The 27311-nt window shown below is 36.6% G+C and overlaps 1 protein-coding gene across 1 annotated transcript; it reads left to right on the top strand.

The window, feature by feature from the left end:
• Nucleotides 1–27311, top strand: FAM76A (family with sequence similarity 76 member A). Its single transcript, XM_051988063.1, has 7 exons — nt 1–573; nt 3002–3066; nt 4861–4915; nt 8434–8597; nt 19240–19375; nt 24139–24240; nt 24759–27311. The coding sequence occupies exons 1-7, from the start codon at nt 493–495 to the stop codon at nt 24843–24845; spliced, it is 690 nt and encodes a 229-aa protein (XP_051844023.1). The 5' UTR covers nt 1–492; the 3' UTR covers nt 24846–27311.

The following is a 27311-nucleotide window of genomic DNA, read 5'->3' as shown; positions in this document are numbered from 1 at the left end:
CGAGACTTGCGGGTTGTTTTTGTTTTGTTTTGTTTTTTTCCTCCACCTCCACCCTCTAGGGGTGAGTGGCAACTGCGGACAGTAGGCTAGCAAAAGAAAAGGCAATGAAAAGGTATAGGCACTGCACAGACGCCTAAAGCTCGCTGGGGCAGAGCGAAACCTTTCCCCGCGGGCCCCGCCTCTCTCGGTAGCCCGCCCGCGTGACCCTGGCTTTTACATAACCGCGGTTTCGTTGTGTCACCTATGGCGTCGGTCTTGTCGACCCAATCGGAACGTCCCAAGCCTCCGGACTCCGCCTCTCTTCTTGGGATGGACGTCGGGTCAGACCAATGAGTAGGCGGAAAGAGTAACTGTGCCCGCCCCGCCCCTCCCCGCTGTGTCGCCTCCGCCTCCGGTGGCTACAGGTTGGGGTTGAATCTGTCAGGGGGAGAAGCGAAGCTCGAGGCGGGGCAAGCTCGGAGCGCGGCCGGGGGCTGAGGCCCGGAGTGGGACATGGCGGCGCTCTACGCCTGCACCAAATGCCATCAGCGCTTCCCCTTCGAGGCGCTGTCCCAGGGACAGCAGCTGTGCAAGGTGAACGGCGGCGGCGGCGGGCGGCGGGACGCGGGGCGTCCGGGCCGGGGCGGGGCTGGGCGGCCGCGAGGAGGCGGGGGCCGATGGCAGCCCGCGCAGGGGGCGGGGGCGGAGGCCGGAGCTTCCACCAGCTTGCGCCCCGCGCCTGGGGGGAATGGGCAGAGGTGGCGGAAACAAAGGGTGCCGACAGCCCTGTCCGGCTTCCGCCCAGCCGCACCCCCGCGGGGCTGCCTGAAGGCCTCCGAGGGCCCGCCTGCCCGCGGCTTCCTCTGGTGCTTAGCAACGGCCCGGGACTGGTTCCACGGCCAGGGCACCCGCCCACCTCGACCTCCACACCTCTGGTGTCCCGGCGTGGATAGAGCTGGAAGAGATGGTGGCCAGCTCCCTTATTATATACCCTTGAGGAAACTGAGGTCTACTGAGGTGTAGGCACTGGTCCGCTAGGAGGTGACAGCATGTGCGCCCGGCTCTTCCAGATTGCAAGTTTTGCGCGCTTGTCTCTCACCTCGCTGCCTCCTAAGGGAGGGGCTGGAATCCTCCTTTTTCCGAGGGAAAGGGCTTGGTGGTCTTCTGAAAAGACTTGGATGATGCCTAAGGAGAGCTTCAGAGAGGGTTGACTAGATGGACAGACTTGAATCCAGATCTTTCCTGTGCGTGATGCTGAAACTCTGCTTTCTTTATAATTCAGGAATAAAAATAGCTTCTGCCTCACCTCAGCCAGGTGAATAAAGTGCTTTGTAAACCTTAAAGCACTTCCGTTAATCTCGGCTTTTTGTCATTATTGATGCTGTTGCTAATAGGAATGTTAAAGAAGTTCCTATATACCATTCATTCCAGAGCCCCACTCATTCTAGAGATAACTTTAAATAGGAAAAAGAAGGCAAATGGAAGAAGTCAAAAGATTTGCAGACTCAAAATTAGCATGCTATCCCATCTCACTGTTATTTTCTGGAAAAAGTGATATAGTGGAAAAAACATTGCATTTGAGAGCTGAGGAAATAGATTTGAATCTAACCTTTACTACTTAATACTTAGGTGAGTTTGGCAAATTATTAACCTCTTAGGGACCTTTCTGTCCTTAATTGCCTGGCCCAAATAATCCATAAAATCCCTTCCAGCTCTGAAATCTGTAGTGCTTGGTAAATTGCTTCATCCTGTGGTCTTAATTTCCACATCTCTAAATAAGGAGATCAAAGAAGGTCATATTTAAGATTCCTTATCCTTCTAATTCGCTGATCTAACTCACTGACTTTGACGAGTTGATGGTAATTTTTTAGACTTGCATCACAATGTCTTGATTTCCCATCAAATAGCATTGTCTCCAATTTTCAGGTGAATTTAGCATAGAGAAGTGACATTTACAAGTCACCTAACCAGATATCTAGATGACTATTGCTCAAGCAGTACACATTAGATATTCTAAAATAAACAGTAATCTGGCTTTCTCATTTGGGCTGTGAGTTTTCACATTTTACTGAAGAGAGTAAGGTATCTTCCTTCTACTTTTATTAGCTATCTGGAGAACTTTGATAGTTGAATGTCTTATGTGGTCCCATGATATCTATTTGGGTTCCAAGAAATAGGCATATGTATGCATTTTTTAAAATTATCTTTAGAGATTATTTAGTCCAGCCTTCTCATTTTACCAAAAAACTACGACACCCCCAAACTTAGGATCCTCCAGAATCAACTAAAATCCTCCAGCATTTAAAGCCCTTCACAGCCTGGCTCCTTCTTACCTTATAATTTTTTTTATACAGCATTCACATATTCTTCTGTCCAGTTCACTGGATTAAATGCTGTTGCTTGCAATGCTCAATTCTCCTGACTCCAGGGCTTTCTCCATGTGCCCCATTCCTGAAATGCTCTCTCTTGTCCATTCTTTCAAGACTGAACTTAAACCTGACTTTCTGCAGAATTCCTTTCCTGGTTCCCCTTCTGAGATATTTTGTATTTTCCTGTATTTATCTCATATGTACATAATGATTTGCCTGTTCTCTCCACTCTCTAGGAGGTGAGCTCCAAAATCTTTTGCCTTTCCTTGTATATTCAGTGTATACTTAGCAGAATAGCTAGCAAACAGTAGGTGCTTAATAAGTGTTTATTTACTGAGAAATCAATCCCCAGAAAGGTGAGGACCTAGCCCAAGTATATGCCGATAGCAAGTAGCAGAGCCAGTATTAAATCCTAGGTTCCTTTGATTCCTTATACTGTACTCTTTCTTCTCTGTCCAGTATGATCTCCCAGAAATGGAAAGGGATCCCAGAGGTCATGCTCCTCATTTTGCAGGTGACTAGACTGACATGAAGAGTAAATAACTTGCCAAAGTTAAATAATTCTAGGGTTCTTTCCAGCATGTGTCCTCTATTTATAGTTTTTGTCCACAAGTATTTTAACATCTGATTTTAACAATTGTATTTCATTACAGGAATGTCGCATTGCACATCCTATTGTTAAATGCACCTATTGTCGAAGTGAATTCCAGCAGGAAAGGTAAAGTTTCCATTGATAGTGGTTTTTCTCATGTCTTTTTTATAAACACATTTTCCTCCTGTAAAAAAAAAAAAAAAATGTTCTCTCTAAAAATACTTAATTTCTTACTCAGGCTGCTTTTTATTAAGCCTCTGGCCATTTCATTATTGTAATTTCTCTTTTTAATAATACTGTTCCCTTGAGTCTCTTCTCTCTGAATCTTTGCTTCACAAAGATGAGACTGAGATACTTTGGGAAACTTGGCAGGCTTGCTATAAGTATCAATTATTATCTCTTACTACTTGTGAAATTTATATTACTATAGCACCTCCTTAAGAAATGTATATTACTTGCTAACTTTACCTTCTCAGAAAGGCCCATTTCTGTGATTTCTGAGTGTTGACATGTGTAAACTTATAATTTTGAATATAATGGGAATAAAAAGCTTTAGGGAAAGACATGTGTAACTGAAAAGCTGTTTGAATAAATAGATTCATATTTGCTGGCAAAAACTACCTCTTCTACTAGGGCATCTCTTCTGCTGTGGTCCAGAATAAGGCCTGAAGTTAGATCTCCTACACTTATTAAATGTGTGACTTTGGCTCTCTAGCTTGTTTCCTTATCCATAAAATAAGAATAATCAACTATTTCTACTGCACCTTGGTATGTATATCATTAGCAAAAATTCCTTATAAACTTCAAATAAGAAGAGACTGGCTGTGCAATATATAGCTGTGCAAGATCCTCATTCCAATTCTTACAGGTTAGTTTATACTCTAGAAATAGATGATAATTTTTTGGAAATTATTTTAGACAAGTAATTTTTTTCAATTATATTTAGTTTCTTTTTCTTTTTTTTTTCTTTCTTTCTTTGAAAGGATCACTCTAAAAGTCTGTGGTATTTTTCTTTTATAGTTAGCCTGGGAAAATATTTAGTCATAACATTTTAGAATATATTGGGGTATTAATATTTTTATATTCTTTTAAGAGCCATGGGATTATTCTAAATATTGTTTCCAACTGAATGCATTATTAGGCAGAAACTTCCCTGAAGTCAATGGACCTAGCAGGGGATTTTTTGCTAACCTGAATCATTAGCTCATAGGTACATTTGATTTGTATTATGGCTCTTAGAATTTCAAAAAGGGAATGAGGGAACACTTACTTTTTTCATGAGCTTAGATTTTATGGAAATCATTATGGAAAATGAGCTGTTATCCACACTGTAGACAGATATTAAAATCATAGCTTAAACAGTTTTCTTCCACATTTGTGATTTTCTTATGCCTTTGCTTATGAAGGAAAACATGAAACAGCATTGAGTGAAGCTTCCTAAATTCAAACCTCAGAATTCTTTATTTATTGAAGATTTTTTTCCTACCAGTAATTTACTTGTAAACCTTCCAGTTTTGATTTTATACATTTTGCTGACCCAAAAGTACCAGTTATACTGCCTGGTAGTATTGGGAATACTAATAACTACTAAATAACTTAGTCACCATATCTATCAAATTCTTGTTTGACATCTTCCCTTCCCCATCAAAAAAACCCCCAAAACACCCCAGTTGCTGGAAATGAAAGGATAGCCTCTACCTGAAATAATTTTATTATATGATTTATTTTCATAGCCCTATATTCTGTAAGGTAGCAGAGTATCCACAAAATCACTGACCGGATAGTAATATTTCAGTTCACATGAATATTGTAACTAAATTGCTTTTTGAAAGGCAATTTCCCAGTCTTTAGGTATTGATCATTTTTCTATATAAAACAATTTTTTTTTCTGAAGATTTTTATGTGTTTTTCCCTTAACAGTAAAACTAATACGATATGCAAGAAGTGTGCTCAGAATGTAAAGTTGTATGGAACGGTAAGTAGACATCTCTCAAGAGTTCTCTTCATTTTTAAAAAATGCTTTAGTGATATCTTTTATATTTATTTGGTCATCATTTTCAAATAGAACCTTCCCCTAGAAGGGGCAAGGCTTTGTAACAAGAAATCAAAAAGAAAAAGGGGGAAGAAATCAGGTGGGCCAGGCTGCCCAGCTTGTCACCTGATTCGGCCAGGGGCTGCAGCTTTCCACTGTTCATGTCAGTGGCCTCTGCCAAGAAGGGAGAGAAGCATATTTCCTTACGCTCTTCTTCTGGTTCACGTGTGGGCATTATAATCATACAATGTTTGCATGGATTTTGTAGTTGTTATCATTCTTCTTTCCATTTATATTGTATTAGTCATTGTGTACAGCAACTGTTTTTCCTGGCTTTGCTTAGTCTCTTTGCATCAGTTTACTATATGTTTATTGAATTTCGTTGTGTATTTAAGGTTAAGTTTCCCAGAGAAAGCCTTTTATTTTTTTAATCATGCCTTCAGGCTAGCGTTTTGAGAAGTCTGATCTTTTTTCCTTTGCTAAAAATAAATTTCACAAAAAACATACTGAATGGACTGACAGGTTAATATCAATAATAGCTTAAAGTAAATATTAACTATTGTTATTTTTATATATAATTTTATTATATGCATAGCCCTTTCACCTTCATCATTTCCTTTGGTTCTTGTAACCCTGTGAGATAGGGCAGAGGGTATTTCCATTTTACCAAAGGGAATACTGAGATAAGAAAAGGTAAAGTGACTCACCTACAGTGTTGTAGTCAGTAAGTGGCAAAATTCCAGAATTGAACCTCTAACATCATGCCTTCCGGCCTGAGCTGTTTGTACTGGGTCACATCAACTTTTTGATAAGCTTAAGAAAAGTTCTTAAAGAAAGCTAGATGAGATAAAGAACGAAAAATTTCCTTTGGAGCTGATCTTTGTTTTTCATTTTAGCACAAGTCTAACTAAATATGTTTCCTAGGGATTCAAATTTTTAAGAATTTGTGGCGCATTATTTATTTGGTGTTCTTCTGAAGATAAAACATTGCTTGTGATCATGTGCTTGTAGGGAAGAAAAGCATTTGGTATCAATATGGCATAATTTCTCTCTTTTGCACTTTAATCAAGTTATTTTTCATTTTGGAAATTTACTACTGTGATACATTAGAGATATTAGAGTAATATTTTTAAATGTAGGAGATAAAACACATATGATTACAAAGAAAACCAAAGATGTGTGAAAATAAAGATAACAGTTTTTTTTTTCCAAGTTCATGCTTAGGGTTATCTATCCAGTTAATTTTTTTGTAATGGGTAATTGGAAATTTATTAGGTATTACTTTAGTGAAGAGTAGAATCTTTTTTAAAATGAGCCGGAAGGGAAGATTCTTTTTTTTTAATATCTTTATTTGCAAATATGTCTTTCCCTACCTTACCTGTGAGGAATCTCTTGTAACAAAGATTGGGAGGGTGAGAGGGGGAGGAAAAAGGCAATTAAAAATCAGTGAACACAATAGCTACATCTGACCATTCATGAAATTGTCCACATTCATAGTTTCCTTCATGTGGGCACAGAAAGATGGGAAGTATATATTCTCTACTCTTTTTTTCCCCCTAAGGCAATTGGGGTTAAGTGACTTGGCCAGGGTCATGTGGCTAAGGAAGTGTTAAGTATCTGAGTTCACATTTGAACTCAGGTCCTCCTGACTCCAGGGCTGGTGCTCTATCCACTGCTGCCTAGCTTCCCCTTTTCTATTCTTCTTATAGCCAAGCTTAGTCATTTTAATTATGCAATATTCAATTTCTTTATTCTTTCCATTTACATTATTATTGTGTATATTGTTTTCCTGGATCTGCTTACTTTCTTTGCATCAGTTTACTATATGTTTATTGAATTTCGTTGTGTATTTAAGGTTAAGTTTCCCAGAGAAAGCCTTTTATTTTTTTAATCATGCCTTCAGGCTAGCGTTTTGAGAAGTCTGATCTTTTTTCCTTTGCTAAAAATAAATTTCACAAAAAACATACTGAATGGACTGACAGGTTAATATCAATAATAGCTTAAAGTAAATATTAACTATTGTTATTTTATATATAATTTTATTATATGCATAGCCCTTTCACCTTCATCATTTCCTTTGGTTCTTGTAACCCTGTGAGATAGGGCAGAGGGTATTTCCATTTTACCAAAGGGAATACTGAGATAAGAAAAGGTAAAGTGACTCACCTACAGTGTTGTAGCCAGTAAGTGGCAAAATTCCAGAATTGAACCTCTAACATCATGCCTTCCGGCCTGAGCTGTTTGTACTGGGTCACATCAACTTTTTGATAAGCTTAAGAAAAGTTCTTAAAGAAAGCTAGATGAGATAAAGAACGAAAAATTTCCTTTGGAGCTGATCTTTGTTTTTCATTTTAGCACAAGTCTAACTAAATATGTTTCCTAGGGATTCAAATTTTTAAGAATTTGTGGCGCATTATTTATTTGGTGTTCTTCTGAAGATAAAACATTGCTTGTGATCATGTGCTTGTAGGGAAGAAAAGCATTTGGTATCAATATGGCATAATTTCTCTCTTTTGCACTTTAATCAAGTTATTTTTCATCTTTTTTTTTTTTTAATATTTCATTTTTTCAGTGAATTTTGGACTAAAAACTCCATGAATACAGAAATTCCATCAGGGTAGAAAAGAATTACTTATTTGTTCTTTGTTCTCTACTGAACCTATAGTAGAGCCTACTGTGCTGCCTCATGAGGACATGGATGTGATAGTGAGTTCTTGAAGTACTCTAGGGTATGTCAATACAGATTCTGGCAAGGCCTACTAAGCTAGGAAGTCTCAGAGTGAGGGGGTAGGGCTGAACTCTTATCTGTCATCCAGGGACCAGTTTCATGAAATATGGGTGAACTCATCACTATTGGCCACGAGACAATGAGTATTTTTGCTTACAGCAATTGACAAAGGTATCAGTGAACCACAGTCTGTATTGGTAAAAGGAGTGGCCATACCAATGAAAGCATGTTCCCTAAAGTATTGCATTTTAATTATTCCCTCCCTCTCCCTTTCCATAGGTGTTTAACATTGTGTCCCGGATTTAAGTTATTTTTCATCTTTTTTTTTTTTTTTTAATATCTTTATTTGCAGTTTAGTCCACTTGCTCTAGTCTGAGAATTGAAAAAGAACCCTTTACATCATGTTTAACAATGATGTGTCCAATGTTGGTGGTAGGGAATTCATTGCCTGTGAAAGCCATCCATTCCATATTTGGGTAGCTCAGAAAGTTCAGCTTTTCTTTAAATGAAGAACATCTTCACAACTGAGACCCATTGCTCCTTGTTCTGTTGGCCCTCCGGGGCTAAGCAGAGTCATCTTGTCCTTTTTCTCCATCATAATCCCATCGTCGTGCTCTTCTCCATTTCCCAGCCCCCATCCCCAGTGTATTCTCTTTTGAAAGATTTCAGCATTGACTTGTGTTATGAGATAGAGGAAAAAACCTCTCCATTTTAACTTGTCTTGGTCTTTCAGGTAGATGGGAAGTTGCTGTGTTGGCTGTGTACATTGTCATACAAGCGAGTCCTTCAGAAAACCAGAGAGCAGCGGAAGCACCTGAGCAGCTCCTCCCGAGCAGGCCATCATCATCAGGAGAAGGAACAGTACAGCCGGCTGAGTTCTGGGAGCCACTTTAACAGGTAAGGCAGAGACTTTTTTTCCCTGAAAAAATTTCTTTCTGAAAAACTGGACTGGGTGCTCAGCACCTTAGATGTAGGGTTGCTATTTTACATAATTCTTTGTGTTTTTACTTTTGATAGTTTTCTCATAGAAGCTCATTTACAAGAACAGTACATCAAGAAGTCAGATTTTATTGGTATACTTGGTGTGCTGCTTTAAGGAAATTTTAATGAAGTTTACATGACCGTCACATGTAGTATTTTTAAGCCTCCTGGAATGAATAGGGTTACCTCCAGGTTGCAGCCAAAGTTAATTCACACTTTATGGGGGAAATCTTTGTTATTTTATATATAATTTTATTATATGCATAGCCCTTTCACCTTCATCATTTCCTTTGGTTCTTGTAACCCTGTGAGATAGGGCAGAGGGTATTTCCATTTTACCAAAGGGAATACTGAGATAAGAAAAGGTAAAGTGACTCACCTACAGTGTTGTAGCCAGTAAGTGGCAAAATTCCAGAATTGAACCTCTAACATCATGCCTTCCGGCCTGAGCTGTTTGTACTGGGTCACATCAACTTTTTGATAAGCTTAAGAAAAGTTCTTAAAGAAAGCTAGATGAGATAAAGAACGAAAAATTTCCTTTGGAGCTGATCTTTGTTTTTCATTTTAGCACAAGTCTAACTAAATATGTTTCCTAGGGATTCAAATTTTTAAGAATTTGTGGCGCATTATTTATTTGGTGTTCTTCTGAAGATAAAACATTGCTTGTGATCATGTGCTTGTAGGGAAGAAAAGCATTTGGTATCAATATGGCATAATTTCTCTCTTTTGCACTTTAATCAAGTTATTTTTCATTTTGGAAATTTACTACTGTGATACATTAGAGATATTAGAGTAATATTTTTAAATGTAGGAGATAAAACACATATGATTACAAAGAAAACCAAAGATGTGTGAAAATAAAGATAACAGTTTTTTTTTCTTCTAAGTTTATGGACTTTCTTTGCAGTTTAGTCCATTTGCTCTAGTCTGAGAATTGAAAAAGAACCCCTTTACATCATGTTTAACAATGATATGTCCAATGTTGGTGGTAGGGAATTCATTGCCTGTGAAAGCCATCCATTCCATATTTGGGTAGCTCAGAAAGTTCAGCTTTTCTTTAAATGAAGAACATCTTCACAACTGAGACCCATTGCTCCTTGTTCTGTTGGCCCTCCGGGGCTAAGCAGAGTCATCTTGTCCTTTTTCTCCATCATAATCCCATCGTCGTGCTCTTCTCCATTTCCCAGCCCCCATCCCCAGTGTATTCTCTTTTGAAAGATTTCAGCATTGACTTGTGTTATGAGATAGAGGAAAAAACCTCTCCATTTTAACTTGTCTTGGTCTTTCAGGTAGATGGGAAGTTGCTGTGTTGGCTGTGTACATTGTCATACAAGCGAGTCCTTCAGAAAACCAGAGAGCAGCGGAAGCACCTGAGCAGCTCCTCCCGAGCAGGCCATCATCATCAGGAGAAGGAACAGTACAGCCGGCTGAGTTCTGGGAGCCACTTTAACAGGTAAGGCAGAGACTTTTTTTCCCTGAAAAAATTTCTTTCTGAAAAACTGGACTGGGTGCTCAGCACCTTAGATGTAGGGTTGCTATTTTACATAATTCTTTGTGTTTTTACTTTTGATAGTTTTCTCATAGAAGCTCATTTACAAGAACAGTACATCAAGAAGTCAGGTTTTATTGGTATACTTGGTGTGCTGCTTTAAGGAAATTTTAATGAAGTTTACATGACCGTCACATGTAGTATTTTTAAGCCTCCTGGAATGAATAGGGTTACCTCCAGGTTGCAGCCAAAGTTAATTCACACTTTATGGGGGAAATCTTTGTTATTTTATATATAATTTTATTATATGCATAGCCCTTTCACCTTCATCATTTCCTTTGGTTCTTGTAACCCTGTGAGATAGGGCAGAGGGTATTTCCATTTTACCAAAGGGAATACTGAGATAAGAAAAGGTAAAGTGACTCACCTACAGTGTTGTAGTCAGTAAGTGGCAAAATTCCAGAATTGAACCTCTAACATCATGCCTTCCGGCCTGAGCTGTTTGTACTGGGTCACATCAACTTTTTGATAAGCTTAAGAAAAGTTCTTAAAGAAAGCTAGATGAGATAAAGAACGAAAAATTTCCTTTGGAGCTGATCTTTGTTTTTCATTTTAGCACAAGTCTAACTAAATATGTTTCCTAGGGATTCAAATTTTTAAGAATTTGTGGCGCATTATTTATTTGGTGTTCTTCTGAAGATAAAACATTGCTTGTGATCATGTGCTTGTAGGGAAGAAAAGCATTTGGTATCAATATGGCATAATTTCTCTCTTTTGCACTTTAATCAAGTTATTTTTCATCTTTTTTTTTTTTTTTTAATATCTTTATTTGCAAATATGTCTTTCCCTACCTTACCTGTGAGGAATCTCTTGTAACAAAGATTGGGAGGGTGAGAGGGGGAGGAAAAAGGCAATTAAAAATCAGTGAACACAATAGCTACATCTGACCATTCATGAAATTGTCCACATTCATAGTTTCCTTCATGTGGGCACAGAAAGATGGGAAGTATATATTCTCTACTCTTTTTTTCCCCCTAAGGCAATTGGGGTTAAGTGACTTGGCCAGGGTCATGTGGCTAAGGAAGTGTTAAGTATCTGAGTTCACATTTGAACTCAGGTCCTCCTGACTCCAGGGCTGGTGCTCTATCCACTGCGCTGCCTAGCTTCCCCTTTTCTATTCTTCTTATAGCCAAGCTTAGTCATTTTAATTATGCAATATTCAATTTCTTTATTCTTTCCATTTACATTATTATTGTGTATATTGTTTTCCTGGATCTGCTTACTTTCTTTGCATCAGTTTACTATACGTTTATTGAATTGCGTTGTGTATTTAAGGTTAAGTTTCCCAGAGAAAGCCTTTTATTTTTTTAATCATGCCTTCAGGCTAGCGTTTTGAGAAGTCTGATCTTTTTTCCTTTGCTAAAAATAAATTTCACAAAAAACATACTGAATGGACTGACAGGTTAATATCAATAATAGCTTAAAGTAAATATTAACTATTGTTATTTTTATATATAATTTTATTATATGCATAGCCCTTTCACCTTCATCATTTCCTTTGGTTCTTGTAACCCTGTGAGATAGGGCAGAGGGTATTTCCATTTTACCAAAGGGAATACTGAGATAAGAAAAGGTAAAGTGACTCACCTACAGTGTTGTAGTCAGTAAGTGGCAAAATTCCAGAATTGAACCTCTAACATCATGCCTTCCGGCCTGAGCTGTTTGTACTGGGTCACATCAACTTTTTGATAAGCTTAAGAAAAGTTCTTAAAGAAAGCTAGATGAGATAAAGAACGAAAAATTTCCTTTGGAGCTGATCTTTGTTTTTCATTTTAGCACAAGTCTAACTAAATATGTTTCCTAGGGATTCAAATTTTTAAGAATTTGTGGCGCATTATTTATTTGGTGTTCTTCTGAAGATAAAACATTGCTTGTGATCATGTGCTTGTAGGGAAGAAAAGCATTTGGTATCAATATGGCATAATTTCTCTCTTTTGCACTTTAATCAAGTTATTTTTCATTTTGGAAATTTACTACTGTGATACATTAGAGATATTAGAGTAATATTTTTAAATGTAGGAGATAAAACACATATGATTACAAAGAAAACCAAAAGATGTGTGAAAATAAAGATAACAGTTTTTTTTTCTTCTAAGTTTATGGACTTTCTTTGCAGTTTAGTCCACTTGCTCTAGTCTGAGAATTGAAAAAGAATCCCTTTACATCATGTTTAACAATGATGTGTCCAATGTTGGTGGTAGGGAATTCATTGCCTGTGAAAGCCATCCATTCCATATTTGGGTAGCTCAGAAAGTTCAGCTTTTCTTTAAATGAAGAACATCTTCACAACTGAGACCCATTGCTCCTTGTTCTGTTGGCCCTCCGGGGCTAAGCAGAGTCATCTTGTCCTTTTTCTCCATCATAATCCCATCGTCGTGCTCTTCTCCATTTCCCAGCCCCCATCCCCAGTGTATTCTCTTTTGAAAGATTTCAGCATTGACTTGTGTTATGAGATAGAGGAAAAAACCTCTCCATTTTAACTTGTCTTGGTCTTTCAGGTAGATGGGAAGTTGCTGTGTTGGCTGTGTACATTGTCATACAAGCGAGTCCTTCAGAAAACCAGAGAGCAGCGGAAGCACCTGAGCAGCTCCTCCCGAGCAGGCCATCATCATCAGGAGAAGGAACAGTACAGCCGGCTGAGTTCTGGGAGCCACTTTAACAGGTAAGGCAGAGACTTTTTTTCCCTGAAAAAATTTCTTTCTGAAAAACTGGACTGGGTGCTCAGCACCTTAGATGTAGGGTTGCTATTTTACATAATTCTTTGTGTTTTTACTTTTGATAGTTTTCTCATAGAAGCTCATTTACAAGAACAGTACATCAAGAAGTCAGATTTTATTGGTATACTTGGTGTGCTGCTTTAAGGAAATTTTAATGAAGTTTACATGACCGTCACATGTAGTATTTTTAAGCCTCCTGGAATGAATAGGGTTACCTCCAGGTTGCAGCCAAAGTTAATTCACACTTTATGGGGGAAATCTTTGTTATTTTTATTTTGTCTTTTGGGACAAGAGAGCTTTGCTTTACTCTACATTTAGGCAAATGTGTGAACCACATTCTAGACCTTTTCACTTGGAGGACCACACAGAAAGCGGTCCTATTGTGACTGATCATAGACTCCTTTTCAGAATATCTAGCACACTATAGGAAGTGCTGTTTAAGGAGTTCCATTAAGTCAGGTTCTCAGATATTAAATAAGAGCATTTCATTGATGAAAAATGGACACCAAGAGCTTCAGCGTTCTTGCCACTATTCCATATCATCTCCTGGCATCTTTAAGCAGCCTAATAAAATGAAATTAAAACTTGTTAAAATTAACTGTAGTAAGGACATAGTTAAATTAATGTAGTAAGGGCAGAGGGGACATTAAAACAACAGCTGAGATTGGGCGGGGGGGAAATATTTAACCTGCTTTATGCCATACTTTAAGGTTAGGTTAGACTGTCTTCTAGCTAGCTTTTAATTCCTAAGGATAAAATGTGAGCTAGAAATAAGATTGGGCTTTACTTCTGCTGCCAAATCTACAGTTAGCTCCTATAGAATATGGCAGCTTATATGATTAAACTAGGTGGAGATCAGATATAGGTTTTGATGATTTTGATGATTTTTGAATTTTGATGATTTCAGAAACAGAATAACGTTGACTCCTATAGATCTCAAGAGTAGGAGTTTTTAACACTGCAGTGGGCCTCAGAATTTAGCAGCTTACTAAGATCAAGCCTTTATTGACCTGGGTTTCATAGCCACTAAACAACCCAGGAACTTAATTTTGAGGTAGTTTTTGAGGGGCAGTATGATGTGGTGTGCAAAATACTTTCCTCGGAGACCAAAAAACTAGGTCTAAGGTCTGGCTCTGCTCTTGTGCTAATCAGTATGATTCTAGTCAAGTCATTTTCTCTCATCTACAAAACTGGGGTAACCTCTACTACATGAGGTTCATTTTTGGGAAAGAAAGGACTTTGTTACAGCTAAAGGAGATGTGAGTTATTATTTTAAACTATAAATAACCATAAATAACTAAGTTCTGTTTTAGCTGTTCAGCCATTTAGGAAGCAAAATCTGTAATTGAAAAGCAATTTGTTTATATAATTCACTTAAATATTATGAAAATGAATTGGCACTTTACATAGCCATAACCTGTATCTTTTGTGAAAATGAAATGAAACTTCATTTACTGTTTTGTTTATGTTTCTAATGTATTCCTTTGTTTATGTTTCTAATGTATTCCTTTTTTTGTTGTTTAAAGCCAAAAAACTCTGTCTACATCTTCAATTCAGAATGAAATTCCAAAGAAGAAACCTAAGTTTGATGCTATCACTGCTAATGGAGACAGGTGAGCTATCTGTGTATGTGTTGTCTGTGTGTGTGAGATGTATGAGATGCATGTGCAGTTTTTATAAAAGGGGCACGTTTCAGAATGTTCTGCTACTAGACACAGGTGCTAATATCACTGCTTACATTTGTTGATATTTGTCTATGGTTCTGTCCTCCTCAATGAACTTTTAGAAATGTTAACAATCCTATAGCCTTTGAACCCTGTAGTCCATCAGGCATAGTTTTTCACAGTAGTTAGTAGTAGTTCTAGGTTGAAAAAAGCCGTGAACCACTTTGTCATTGTGGACTATACTGGGAACACCCTTTAGCCTTGTTGGTCTGAAAGGCAGAGAAGGCAAGTTATAGTGAACACAGATTGTAAATATGAAGGCTGGTTCAATCCATGTCATCTTCCTTCTGTTCAGAAAAAAAAGGTGAGACTTTTCTGTGACCAGCTCAGAAGCTATATAAGGAAAGCATGAGATGGATATAGATATGTAGCTATATATTTAATTTTAAACTTGTATAAATGCATATTTTTATTCCTCGCTTTCCTCTCTCCTTCTCAGCGTTCCTTCCTCTTACGAGCTGCTTTGTCCTAATATCCAGAGTGCCCCGTCCGTGTTGGTGCAGTGGGCTGCTTCCCAACAGAGTCTTGGTGCCAACCATTATCCTGTTCCTCCAGGCACTGGCATCCTGAAGTGAGATCACCTGACATGCTCTTCCCCTAAATCCTTGGAATTATCTCCGTTCTGGAAAGTGTCCCCCTGAAGGATCTCCCTCCAGAGTAGACTGAAATCGGGAGCAGATCATCGTGCAGGCTCTCCAGGGCTGGCTTTTATTGATTTTAGTGGAATAGAAGATCTTTTAAATTCATTAATCACTCATTAGTCATCATTTCAACTTATTTCAAATCCCTCACAGTTGCTCTTCTGATAGCTGGTCCTGTTGATTCTGGATTTCTTGAATCTAATTTAAATGTGCAAATTGAGTGGGGGGAATGAACTGTAAGGGATTTCTTCTTTTTAGTCAGAAGCAATGTTCCTGAGAAGCCCTAAACACCATAGGGCAAGTGTAGATTGTTTCCTGTCACCTCCGTTTGCCTGGCCAGGCCTGCAGGGAAACATTTGAAGTGGAGAGTCTCTGCAGTAGCAGGATTTAAAGTGAATGCTGCAAAAGCTAGGCAATGAAGCCAAGGCCAGGGCCTTCCAAAAAGCTTATTATTGACCCTGGGATAAGGTTAAACTGCCTGAAAAACAGAAGTCTGTAAATTTTGCTGTAAGGTGATTGATTTCTGTTATTTTGGGTTTCTTGGATTACTTTATTTTGGCCTTACTTTAGAGTCTGCCCCACAGCTAGAGCTAAACTAATACCTTTCCATCCTGTCTGCTATTCAAGTTATAAACTGATTATCTAAGGTATTTGCTTTTCTCTAGTGGGACGCTCCTGCCTAATGAGCCATAAGACTTAATCCCAGAAATGTAAAATTTCAGAATGTCCTGTATATTAATAGGTAGGCTCTGAACTAAGGGATCAGTAGCAATTGTTCTAGATTATACATAGAAGCATTCTTCTAAAGAGTTATTCACATGCTTTCTGCTTGTAAGTTTTTATTAAAAATAGATTTTGGAAATGCATATACTACAAAATGTTTTTTTAAAAACATTCTATTCTAAAATTTCTTTATTACAATTCCTTATGCATTTCTTTTCTAGTTAATTATAATTTTTTTTTTTTTAGCAGAAAATTTTAAAACTTAAATATGAGTGAAAATGAGTTTTCCTTATTCAATCCTCTTCAGTCCCCTTGGACTGTTTCTTTCTGCTCCCCACTTTCTTTTTTAAAAATATAGTTTTCTTAACTGTTCTTTAACAGTAACAATAAAATAAATGCATTTATTGAGCTCTTCTGCTGTACATAACTAGCTATTCTAGTCACTGTCATTTTTAAGCAATCAACTGTTACAACTACTTTAATTTCTTAATTTTCAGTGTATTGATAACACATTTCCTTCTTTGCTATTCTAACATAAAAAAGCACTCACTCTTTCCTTGTGTTTTAAATCTTTGATTTTTTTTTTTTTGAAATTCACTTGTCATCTTCAAGTTTCTTAAACTTCATATTATCTGATTCTTATCCCTTCCTTTTCATGCATCTCACAAAACTTTGTTTTCTTTATCTAATATAGCTTAACGATATATAAATCACATTGTTTCCTTAATTAACCAGAAATTTCACATTTTTAGGATTTTTTAGCCTTTCATTTCTCTTTTTCAATCTCCTATAAAATTCCTTCTTTTACTGCCTCTTTTCATTCAAATTTTCAGATTTGTCTTGTTGAAATTGTAACAAAAAGTATCAAATCTGGAGAGGAAAAAACCCTCATTTCCCTACTATTTTTTTCTCTAAGAAACATAGCAATTACTTTTAATCCCATTCATCTAGACTTCTTAAGTCACAGCAATCTGAACAGATTACATTCTGTTCATATTTGGGAGCCAGTCTTGGGGTTGACTTTTTCAAACAAATATTTTGTGGTACCTATTATTTCTCCTCACCTTCCTCTAGTCTCTGTGACTTATTCTGAATCTTTCCTCTAAAACTTAGATGAAATTTTGATGAGTTCAACTTTCTTTTCATTTGATTCTTCTTCTTTCTTCCTTCTTTTTCTCTATTCATCTGGGTTAGTACAAAGAGTCTGGACTTGGAACCAGAAAATCTGGGTTCAATTCCATGTCTGGCACAATGTTGGGCATAGAGTAGGTGCTTAATAAGTGCTTATTGATTGATTAGTAGTTGAGAGAAAATCATTGGATCACTTTTTTGTACCTATTTTTTCATCTTATATGAAATTGTTAATTCTTGAATAAGGTGAGAAGCCACGAATGACTTATGATCTCTTTATATAGAAAGCCAGCAGCTTTATGAATTAAATGTATGTAATAAATTTTGCAGAACCTCACTAAAGTGCTATTACAATGTTAGGCATAATCATTGTAGAGAGGTTGAGTTTCTTGTCAGCATTATTAAATAGTCAGTTTTGGAAATAGAACTGATCTTCACATCCCTGATCCTCAGCCTTCCTATGGGATTATGGAGCTTGTCTAAATCTTCCACTTAATTTTCTTCTGTGTATGACACATATGAGCATTTTGATATTTTGAGCCCTTCTTGGAAAGCTGCTGTGCAGAGTCTCTGTTCATTCAGGAGGAGAGTTGGGGTTTAGCACTGCCAGATTTGCCAATGATTGAGCCATGATAAGATCAGACTGGCAGGCACAGCTTGCTAGCAACAAAGGGGAGAAATGCTCTAACCTGAAGGCATTCTCTGCAGAGATACTTGCTATTACTCCGCGTCTAGGATAATCTAGCTGCCACAGTTCCCCTAACTCACATCACCAGTATAAATTTGAACTATTTCTATTTAAAACTTTTCTTGTTTTATTTTTCAGTTGTAGATTTTTTTTTTTTTTAAATAAATTCTCCTTAGGGAGGGGAGAATCTCTCCTAAAAAGAAAGATTGTTCCTGAGGTTATAAGACCCAGCGGCTGGGCCAGGATCTCCCAGATTGTGCCACCCTCTCTTAACTCTTGCCTCATCAGGCAGAGGCATTGCAGGATAGCATCAAAGGCCACTTTTTGGCCCCCTTGGTCTTTTTCCTTTGCCTCACCATGTGATTATAACAAGGAGTGGCTGTTCTGCCTCTGTTCAGTCATTTTTGCATTTTAGCTGTCTGTCTCCAGTTTTTTTGCATGGATAGAAATCACCTGCATTTGGGCATGTGCTTTAATGTCACTGAGTTTACGTCATTAAATTCACTAATGCCAGTTTAATGTCAGTTAGGTGAAATTAGAGTTTTGTTTTGGAATGGCATAGATAGGAAGTAGAGAGATGGAATCCTAGATTAATAATGATATATAGAGCTGGAAAGGATATTAGGGTCAGTTAGTCTAACCCCTCATCTTACACCAAGGCCCAGAGAGGTTCCGTGCATTTAGATGGTAAATGACAAGGACAGGATTCAAAAACAATTCACTACCATTTTGGTAAAATGGAATTCTCTACTCTTGTCCTACTTTGAAATCCAGTTGGAAATACACCAGCATGTGGTCCCAGAGTTTTATCACTGCTTCCCTCTTTTTCTCTCATGTCTGACAGTCATGGAAGTTCCTTTACTGAGAAGATAAAACAGTAGCCAGATGGTTAAAGCTCTTTAACACTAAATTACTTAACTGTTTGGGAAAACCAGTTTCTCTCCTAATCAAGTCTTCTTTTCATTTATTGCTTTTTTAAGATGGGATTGCCTCTGGGTTGGAATGCAGCTGTTCAACAGTTCTACCCAATTATAACTTTTTCCATGCTAAAGTGCAGAGAGATTACATCTGAAGGAGACTCTGAGAAGTTTATGCAAAGGCCTCTAAATTGTTATTCTATTCAGAACAAAATAATAAAAATTTTAACATATTAAGTCAACAGGATCTTTAAAATAGCTCAAACACAGATGAAATCTCCTTAGTACTACTGAGGCATCATGTGAGTACTAAATGTGAATGAAAAGACTGCACTATTGCAGGTACTTTGTTGGAACGGTTCAATTGTAGTTGTTCAGTGACCTTAACCAGAACCTGGCTCCAGAGACCACAAACAGTGGATGGAAATTTTCATCTAATTTCTTGCTCTCCCTCTTTTTTAAAAGCAGCTTTTCACCAGATTTAGCTCTGGACTCTCCAGGCACTGATCACTTTGTCATCATTGCCCAGCTAAAGGAAGAAGTGGCTACACTTAAGAAGATGCTTCATCAGAAGGATCAGATGATCTTAGAAAAAGAAAAGAAGGTATTATTGATTCAGACATGTGTGTGTGTGTGTGTGTATGTGTACATATGATATAGTATGCCTTTGAAGATAGGAAGATTGCTTTTTAAATGGATTGTGTGAAGGTGCCCATTTTTCCCCTATTAGTCTTCCAGAATTCTGTACTCTATTTCTCTGTTATTTCCTTGATAATTTGCTCTTATGTGATGTTTGGGATCAACTTCTTTTTTTAAAATAATATTTTAAAAAATGAATGCTATTTTTAGCATTCATTTTTAACTTTCTTTTTAAAAATTTTTTTGTAGTATTTTATTTTTCCAAATACACATAAAGATAGTTTTCAACATTCATTTCTGCAAGATTTTATATTCTAAATTTTTTCTCTTCTCCTTTCTTACCTTCCCTCTCTCCAAGACAGCAAGCAATCCATTATAGGCTATAAATGTATAGTGTTTTTAAACATATGTCTATATTTGTTATTTATGCAAAAGAAATCAGAACAAAAGGGGAAAAATCACGAGAAAGAAAAAAGCAAACATAAAAAAGGTGAAAATGCTATGCTTTGATCTACAGTCTATTTCCATAGTTCTTTCTGAGTGCAGATGGCATTTTCCATCCCAAATCTATTGGAATTGTCTTAGACCAATGCATTGCTGAGAATATCTAAGTTTATCATTGTTGATCATTACATAATTTTACTGTTACTGTATATAATGTACTCCTGCTTCTGCTCCTTGTTCTGCTCATTTCACTCAGCATCAAATCATGAAAGTCTTTCCAGATTTTTCTGAAGTCAGCCTGCTTATCATTTCCTGTAGAACAATAAAATTACTTTACCTCTTTATACCATAACTTATTCAGACATTCCCTCATTGATGGGCATCTAGTCAATTTCCACTTGCCTTGCCACTACAAAGAGAGCTTTAGTATTCATTTTTACAAAAGTTTTAGTTTGAGCTAGAAGCATTTCCAATAAGATCAAAAGTGAAACAAGGTTGCCCATTATCACCACTGTTATTCAGCATTGTACTAGAAATGTTTGCTTTAGTAATAAGAGAAGAAAAAAGAAATTGAAGGAGTTATAGTGGTAATGAGGAAACAAAATTATCACTTTTTGAGATGATATGGGATTTTTAGCCCTAGATAATCAACAAAAAAAACTACTAGAAACAACTTTAGCAAAGTTGCAGGACATAAAATAAATTCACATAAATCATTGGCCTTTCTGTATATTACCAACAAATCCCAGCAGCAAGAAACAGAAAGAGAAATGCTATTGAAAATAATGATAGGGGCAGCTAGATGGCACAATGAATGAAGTACTGGCCCTGAAGTCAGGAGGACCTGAGTTCAAATCCAGCCTCAGATACTTAATACTTTCTAGTTATGTAACCCTAGGCAAGTCACTTAACCTCAATTGCCTCAGCAAAAAAATAAAAATAATTGTAGACAGTATAAAATATTTGGGAGTCTACTTCCCAAGACAAAACCAGGAACTATATGAACACAATTACAAAACACTTCACACAAATGAAGTTATATCTAAACAACTGGAAGAATATCCAGATGCTCATGTGCAAGAAAAATCAGATCAAAAGGGGAAAAAAACACAAAAAAGAAAAAAAAAACAAGCAAATAACAACAACAACAAAAGGTGAAAATACTATGTTTTGATTCATATGCACCCTCCGTAGATCCTCTCTGGATGCATTTGGCACTTTCATTCACAAGTCAATTGGAATTACCTTGAAATTACCTTATTGTTGAAAATCAATCTGCCAAGAAATTACTTTATGGAGCTGGGAAAAAAAAATTCATCTAGAAGAATAAAAGGTCAAGAATTTCAAGGGAGTTAATGAAAAAAAAAATGCAAAGAAAGGTGGCCTAACTGTATCAGACCTAAAACTATATTATAAAGTGTCATGAAAACCATTTGGCACTGGCTAAGACAGAGTAGTAGATCAGTGGAAGAGGTTAGATTCATAAGACACAATAGTCAATAACTATACTAATCTAGTGTTTGATAAACCCAAAGCCTCCAGCTTCTGGGATAAGAACTCACTATTTGACAAAGATTGCTGGGACAACTAGAAAATAGTATGGTAGAATATAGGCATTGATACCCTATATCTAACACTCTATATCAAGATAAATTCGAAATATGTTCATGGTTTAGACATAAAGGGTGATACTATAAACAAAATAGGAGAATAAGGGATAATCTGTCTTTCAGATATGTAGAGAAGGGAGAAATTTATGGCCAAAGGAGAGCTAGAGAACAATATAAAATGCTAAATGGATAATTTTGATAAATTAAAAGGTTTTTGCACAGACAAAACCAGTGCAGTTAATATTAGAAGGGAAACAGAAAGCTGAGAAAAAATTTTACAGTGTTTCTGATAAAGACTTCATTTCTAATATATAGAGAGAATTGACTCAAACTTGTAAGAATGCAAGCCATTCCCCAATTGATCAAAGTATATAAACAGACAATTTCCAGATAAAGAAATTAAAGCCATTTCTAATCATATGAAAAAATGCTCTAAATTATTATTGATTAGAGAAATGCAAATTAGGACCTCAGGTCCCCCTTTATACCTCAGATTGGCTAAGGTGACAGGAAAAGAATGAATGTCAGATGGGATATGGGAAAACTGGGACACTAATGCATTGCTGGTGGAGTTGTGAAATGATTCAACCATTCTGGAGAACAATTTGGAACTATGTCTAAAGGTCTGTCAAACTGCGCATACCCTTTGATCCAAAAGTATCTCTATGAGGTCTCAATCCCAAAGAGATTGTAAAAGAGGGAAAAAGACCCAGATGGGCAAAAATGTTTGTAGCAGCCCTTTTTGTAGTGGCAAGGAACTAGAAACGGAGTGGATGCCCATCAGTTGGGGAATGGCTGAATAAGTTATGCTATATGAATGGAGTATTGTTGTTTTAAAAGAAATGATAAGCAGGCTAATTTCAGAAAAGCCTGGAAAAATTTACATGAACTTATGTTAAGTGAAGTCAGCAGAACCAAGAGAACATTGTACACCGACAAAGCAATATTATGTGATGATCAACTAATGCACTCACCAAGGAGGTAATTCAAGGCAATTCCTATAGACTTATGACTGAAAGTGCTATCTGCATCCAGAGAGAGAACTATGGAGAGTGAATATGGATCAAAGCATAGTATTTTCATCTTTTGTTGTTGTTGTTTGCTTTGGGTTTTTTTCCCTTTCTCATGTTTTTTCCCTTCTGATCTGATTTTTCTTGCACAGCAGGCTGAAGATGGAAATATGTTTATAGGAAGTGTATATGTTTAATTTATATCAGATTGCTTGCTATTTGGGGAGTGGGGAAGAAAGGAAGAAAATTTTGGAAACAAGGTTTTGCAAAAGGTGAATGCTGAAAACTATGTTTGCATGTATTTGGAAAATAAAATGTTATTAAAAGGAAAACGAAAGGATTTTTTTAAAGTTCCAAATTGTTCTTCTTTCCTTCTTCTCCTCCCTTCTTCCTAAATGGTAAGCAATTTTATATCGGTTCTATATGTGTAATCATTTAAAACATTTCCATATTAGTTGTCATTGTGAAAGAAGAAACAGAACAAAAGGGAAAAATCATGAAAAAAAATAAAGAAGGTAAAAATAGTATGCTTCTATCTACATTCTGCGTCCATCAATTCTTTCTCTGGATGTAAATAACATTTTCCATCATGAATCCTTTGTAATTGTCCTGGATCATTGTATTGCTTAGAAGAGGTAAGTCATTCATAGTTGGTCTTTACACAGTGTTTTGTTACTATGTATAGTATTTTCCTGGTTCTGTTCATTTCACTTTGCATCAATTCATATACATCTTGGAATCAGCTTCTTAATTTGGAAGGTTATGTAAGAGAGTGATCTTCACTTCATGAAATTTTAACTCATCTAGTTCTTTATGCTTATATATTCACTATTATTTCTCATATATATATATTGCTATCAAGAGAAAGCTATATTGTCTTTAGTAGCTAGAAACCAAATTTTCTGGGGTTGTTGGTCATTAGCATGTCAATAATAATAGCCTTTCATAAGCTCAGCTCTGCTTCTAGCATCTCATTTGAAGTAGAAACTAGAAATAAAATTTTAAATGATTCATAAATTAGAACAACAAGTAAAAAGTTGAACATCAATAGGGACAAGTAGAAATTAATGTATTTAAAGAGTAAAAGGGTACTGTTAAAATAGAAAATAGGAAATGTCTGAGCCCAGAAGAAAAAAAATGTTAGGAGTCTTAGAATCAACAATTTAAGAGCTAAAACAATGGCAGAAGATTTTATTCTAAATAAGAGGGCTTTTAAATGCAAGTAGTAGCAAAGTATTCTTTCCACTTTTATGTATGGGAATTGTGCTCTCCATCTTGTTTCAGTGCCACTTATTGGGAACGATTTGGGGCAGTTGAAGAGGTTCTGTATAACAGTTTGAAAATGCAGTATAGGAAAATTACTTGCATGAGAAAAGGCTGAAGTGAGAATTATTTGATCTAAAGAAAATTAAAGAATGAATTAGATTTTATATTACCAGCTATATGGAACAGAAAAATTTTCTGTTGATTGTTATGTTACTAACATATTCCTTAGGAAACTGATAAAATATCCCAGAGATCTTTAGGAAAAGGAAAATCATTGGTTTTTAGATGATTTAGGTGTGGACCTTGAGATAGAGAGATCACTGGATTTAAAGATGCTCTTTTCGAGAGGTTATCTAGTTTCTTAGTACAAAGGAATTCTCTTTTCTATCTTTTTTCAGATTACTGAATTGAAAGCTGATCTGCAGTACCAGGAATCTCAGATGAGAGCCAAAATGAATCAAATGGAGAAGACCCACAAAGAAGTCACAGAGCAGTTACAGGTGATGGAGTTTCTTTCAATGTGGTGAAATATTTATATAGAACTGGCTATATTTTAAATGAACAAGTACTTAGAAAACTGTTCTCATAATAATGGTAAATCATCTATGAATCTATAAGTGTTTTCTACTCTTTTACCTTATGCCTTTTCAGATTTAAATCACTCAGAAAATATAATATTTATAACTTTGTACTTTCTTTGCCTACATATAAGCTGAATAAAATTTCAGACATTCAGATTATAACGTACTCACCACACAAGAATCTCCATGTTTTGTAAATGTATAGCCCCTTGTGCAGCAGAGTGATGGGATTCCTCATGATCATCAAGTTTGTTTAAGGGTGATTGCATTCCCTTCCAGGTTCACACATGCTCATTGGTAGCTTTTTGCCACCTTTGCTTTCTCTCTCTCCCCTCTCCTTGTTTTCCTACTTATGTCTCTGCCTTTGCAACTCTCCTGTTCTATGTAGATTACAGGTCTCCACTTGTTAAAACCTTATTCTTGCACTGTGTTTCCAGGCCAAAAACCGAGAGCTTCTGAAGCAAGCAGCTGCTTTGTCAAAGGGCAAAAAATCTGAGAAGTCAGGAGCAATGACTTCTCCATGAAAAATGACTTGGGAGCTTCTTGAACAGCAGCAACAGGAAGTCTTAGGCTGGTGCTGGAGGCATGGCTCTACTGGGAGCTGCAAGCTTTCCCAGGAATCTCCTTTTATACTGTGGCTGTGGGCAGGGTGGAAACATCTGGTGTGTTACATTAGGATCCGATACTGGAGGGTGTCAGGGTTAAATTGATATCTCTCTATTTTTTGTACTTTTTGTTTTTTATAGTGGTAACTGCTCAGTGTTTTGTGCAGAAGGAATTATTTTCCCCACTCCTGCATCCTGCATTTCCCATGAACAAATAGTTTGGCATTGGGTAAATATTATCACTGCCACCTTTTGAACTCAGAAGCTGCCACTCTAACAGGACTTAACCCAATGGAGGTTTCCCTCTCCATTAAATTGCTGCTTCAGGGGCTACTTTTTTTTTTTTTTCCAGGTATACTATGAACTTTGTACTATATATAGACAGAAGTTTATTTATTTAAAAAACAAAAAATGAAAACCCTTTTTCTTGAGAAAGGGAAATAATCAGACCAGCTAGTTTGCTTTGTGACAGAGCTGTGATAACTATTGAAAAAACCACCCCAATCTCCATTTAGACTACAGAAAAGGATGGCAATTTCATTTGATTTAATGCTTAGTTGTTTCATAATGTTGATGGTTAAAGTGAGTGAAACAGTTGGATTCAGAAGTGGGGCATTAGGTGCTTTTTTTTTTTTAAGGACCCATTAAGAAAAGGGCATTTGAGGAGACATTTTAGGAGGGAACAGGGATTTCAAAAGTGTCTCTTTAGATAATGTTAGAAAGTTCTGTCCAGGTTGTACTGGACATCTTCACTTTCCTAATTATTTTATGTAATTAATTTTGAACTTTTTTCATACTGCCACTTAGTTGCTTTTTGAGTCCCTTTCCTTCCCAACACCAGTTGTCAGATTAAGTCACTGCCAGTGGACATAGTGAATTGGAAAAACTGCAAACTATAGAGCATGTTTTAAAATGAAATGAGCTATCTCAAGATAGGCTGTTTGAGTCAGAAGGAAGGATTGCGAGAAATATTGCTGCTGCTGCTGCTGTATGTGCATGTGTGTGTGTGTGTGTGAGACACTCACTGTGTGTGTGCATGTGTGTGAGAGAGATACTATGTGTGTGTGTGTGTGTGTATGTGAGACACTCACTGTGTGTGTGCATGTGTGTGAGAGAGATACTATGTGTGTGTGTGTGTGTGTGTGTGTGTGAAAGAGAGAGATACCATCCTCAGATTTTGATGGAAATAAAATGGGAAAATATCTCTTGCATATAGTCCATTCTCAGACATAATTGTGAGTGTTGCCCAAGATGTCCCAATTACTTACATTCAGTACACAATACACTTTGGTTTTTGTTTCATAGGGAGGATGAATTTGCAGTTTTATTTGCATACTCTTAATAAGCCCCACCTTTGTTATCCCAGCATATATTTGAGAGAAAATTGTGTGGGATTAAGATTTACAGTCTAAACCATGAAACACACTCAACTACACTAAGTAGTAGATAATAATAAGTAATTCGTGTAAGTTACCCATTACTTTGGCCCCATTGATCCATGAGATACCACACAACTAATCAAATGGCAGGCAAGAATTTGAGGCAAACACAATGGAGGGTGTGTGTGTGTGTGTCTAAGAGATGAATGAATGAGTCTAAGCTAGCATGATTATTAGGATGGATTCAGCTTCAATGTATTTTTTAGAAGCAAAATATTACAGTTGAGAATGAAGTACACTGGTGGCTTAATATTATAGCTATTTCCAGGTTTGTTGACATCTCAAATATCACATATAGATTAACTAACAAATTGGGAAAAAGAAAAAACAGATCTGGAAATGGATCTCTTTGCCTTATCTAGAAGGGGTATAAATAAAGTATGTGTGTTGTGTTGTCCATACATTGCTGTCATTTGAAATACCAGGTTCCCTTCCAAAGAAGGGGGACCAGCAGTACCAGTTAATTGTGTATTTTTTTGAATTAGAACCTTTAAATAAAGAAGATCAGACAATATTATTCAGGTACATTTGTTCTAAGTTTGAAGAAAAGGTTGAAAAAAATGTGATACTGTTTTTTAAACCTTAGAGATTGCGAAATTGTTACATCAAATGTGATACCATAAAATGACAAACTTAGTTTTGTATTAAAGCTTTTTTTTTTTAAAACTCAACATTTAATATGAAGCAAATTCACACATTTTCTAACTTTCCTTAGATTTTGAAAGGGAGGGAGGGGGCCCCTGGATTTGAAATATTGGTTTTTAAAATCATGATGCTGTTTTATCATGAAATTGAATAGGTGACTTTTAGTAACACCGTTGTTTCTTTGTATGTTTGTAATAATGGAAATTTTAAAATGCAGGAATGCGTTGGTTTGTACAGACTTTGACAGATGTAAGAGTGTAAAAAATTCTTATTCACTGAAATACAATTTTTTTCCTATTCA

This window comes from Antechinus flavipes, chromosome 3, assembly GCF_016432865.1.
Source record: "Antechinus flavipes isolate AdamAnt ecotype Samford, QLD, Australia chromosome 3, AdamAnt_v2, whole genome shotgun sequence".
NCBI classification, from domain to species: Eukaryota; Metazoa; Chordata; class Mammalia; order Dasyuromorphia; family Dasyuridae; genus Antechinus; species Antechinus flavipes.
The sequence above is the reverse complement of the archived record's forward strand: the minus strand, read 5'-3'. Positions and strand labels throughout refer to the sequence as shown.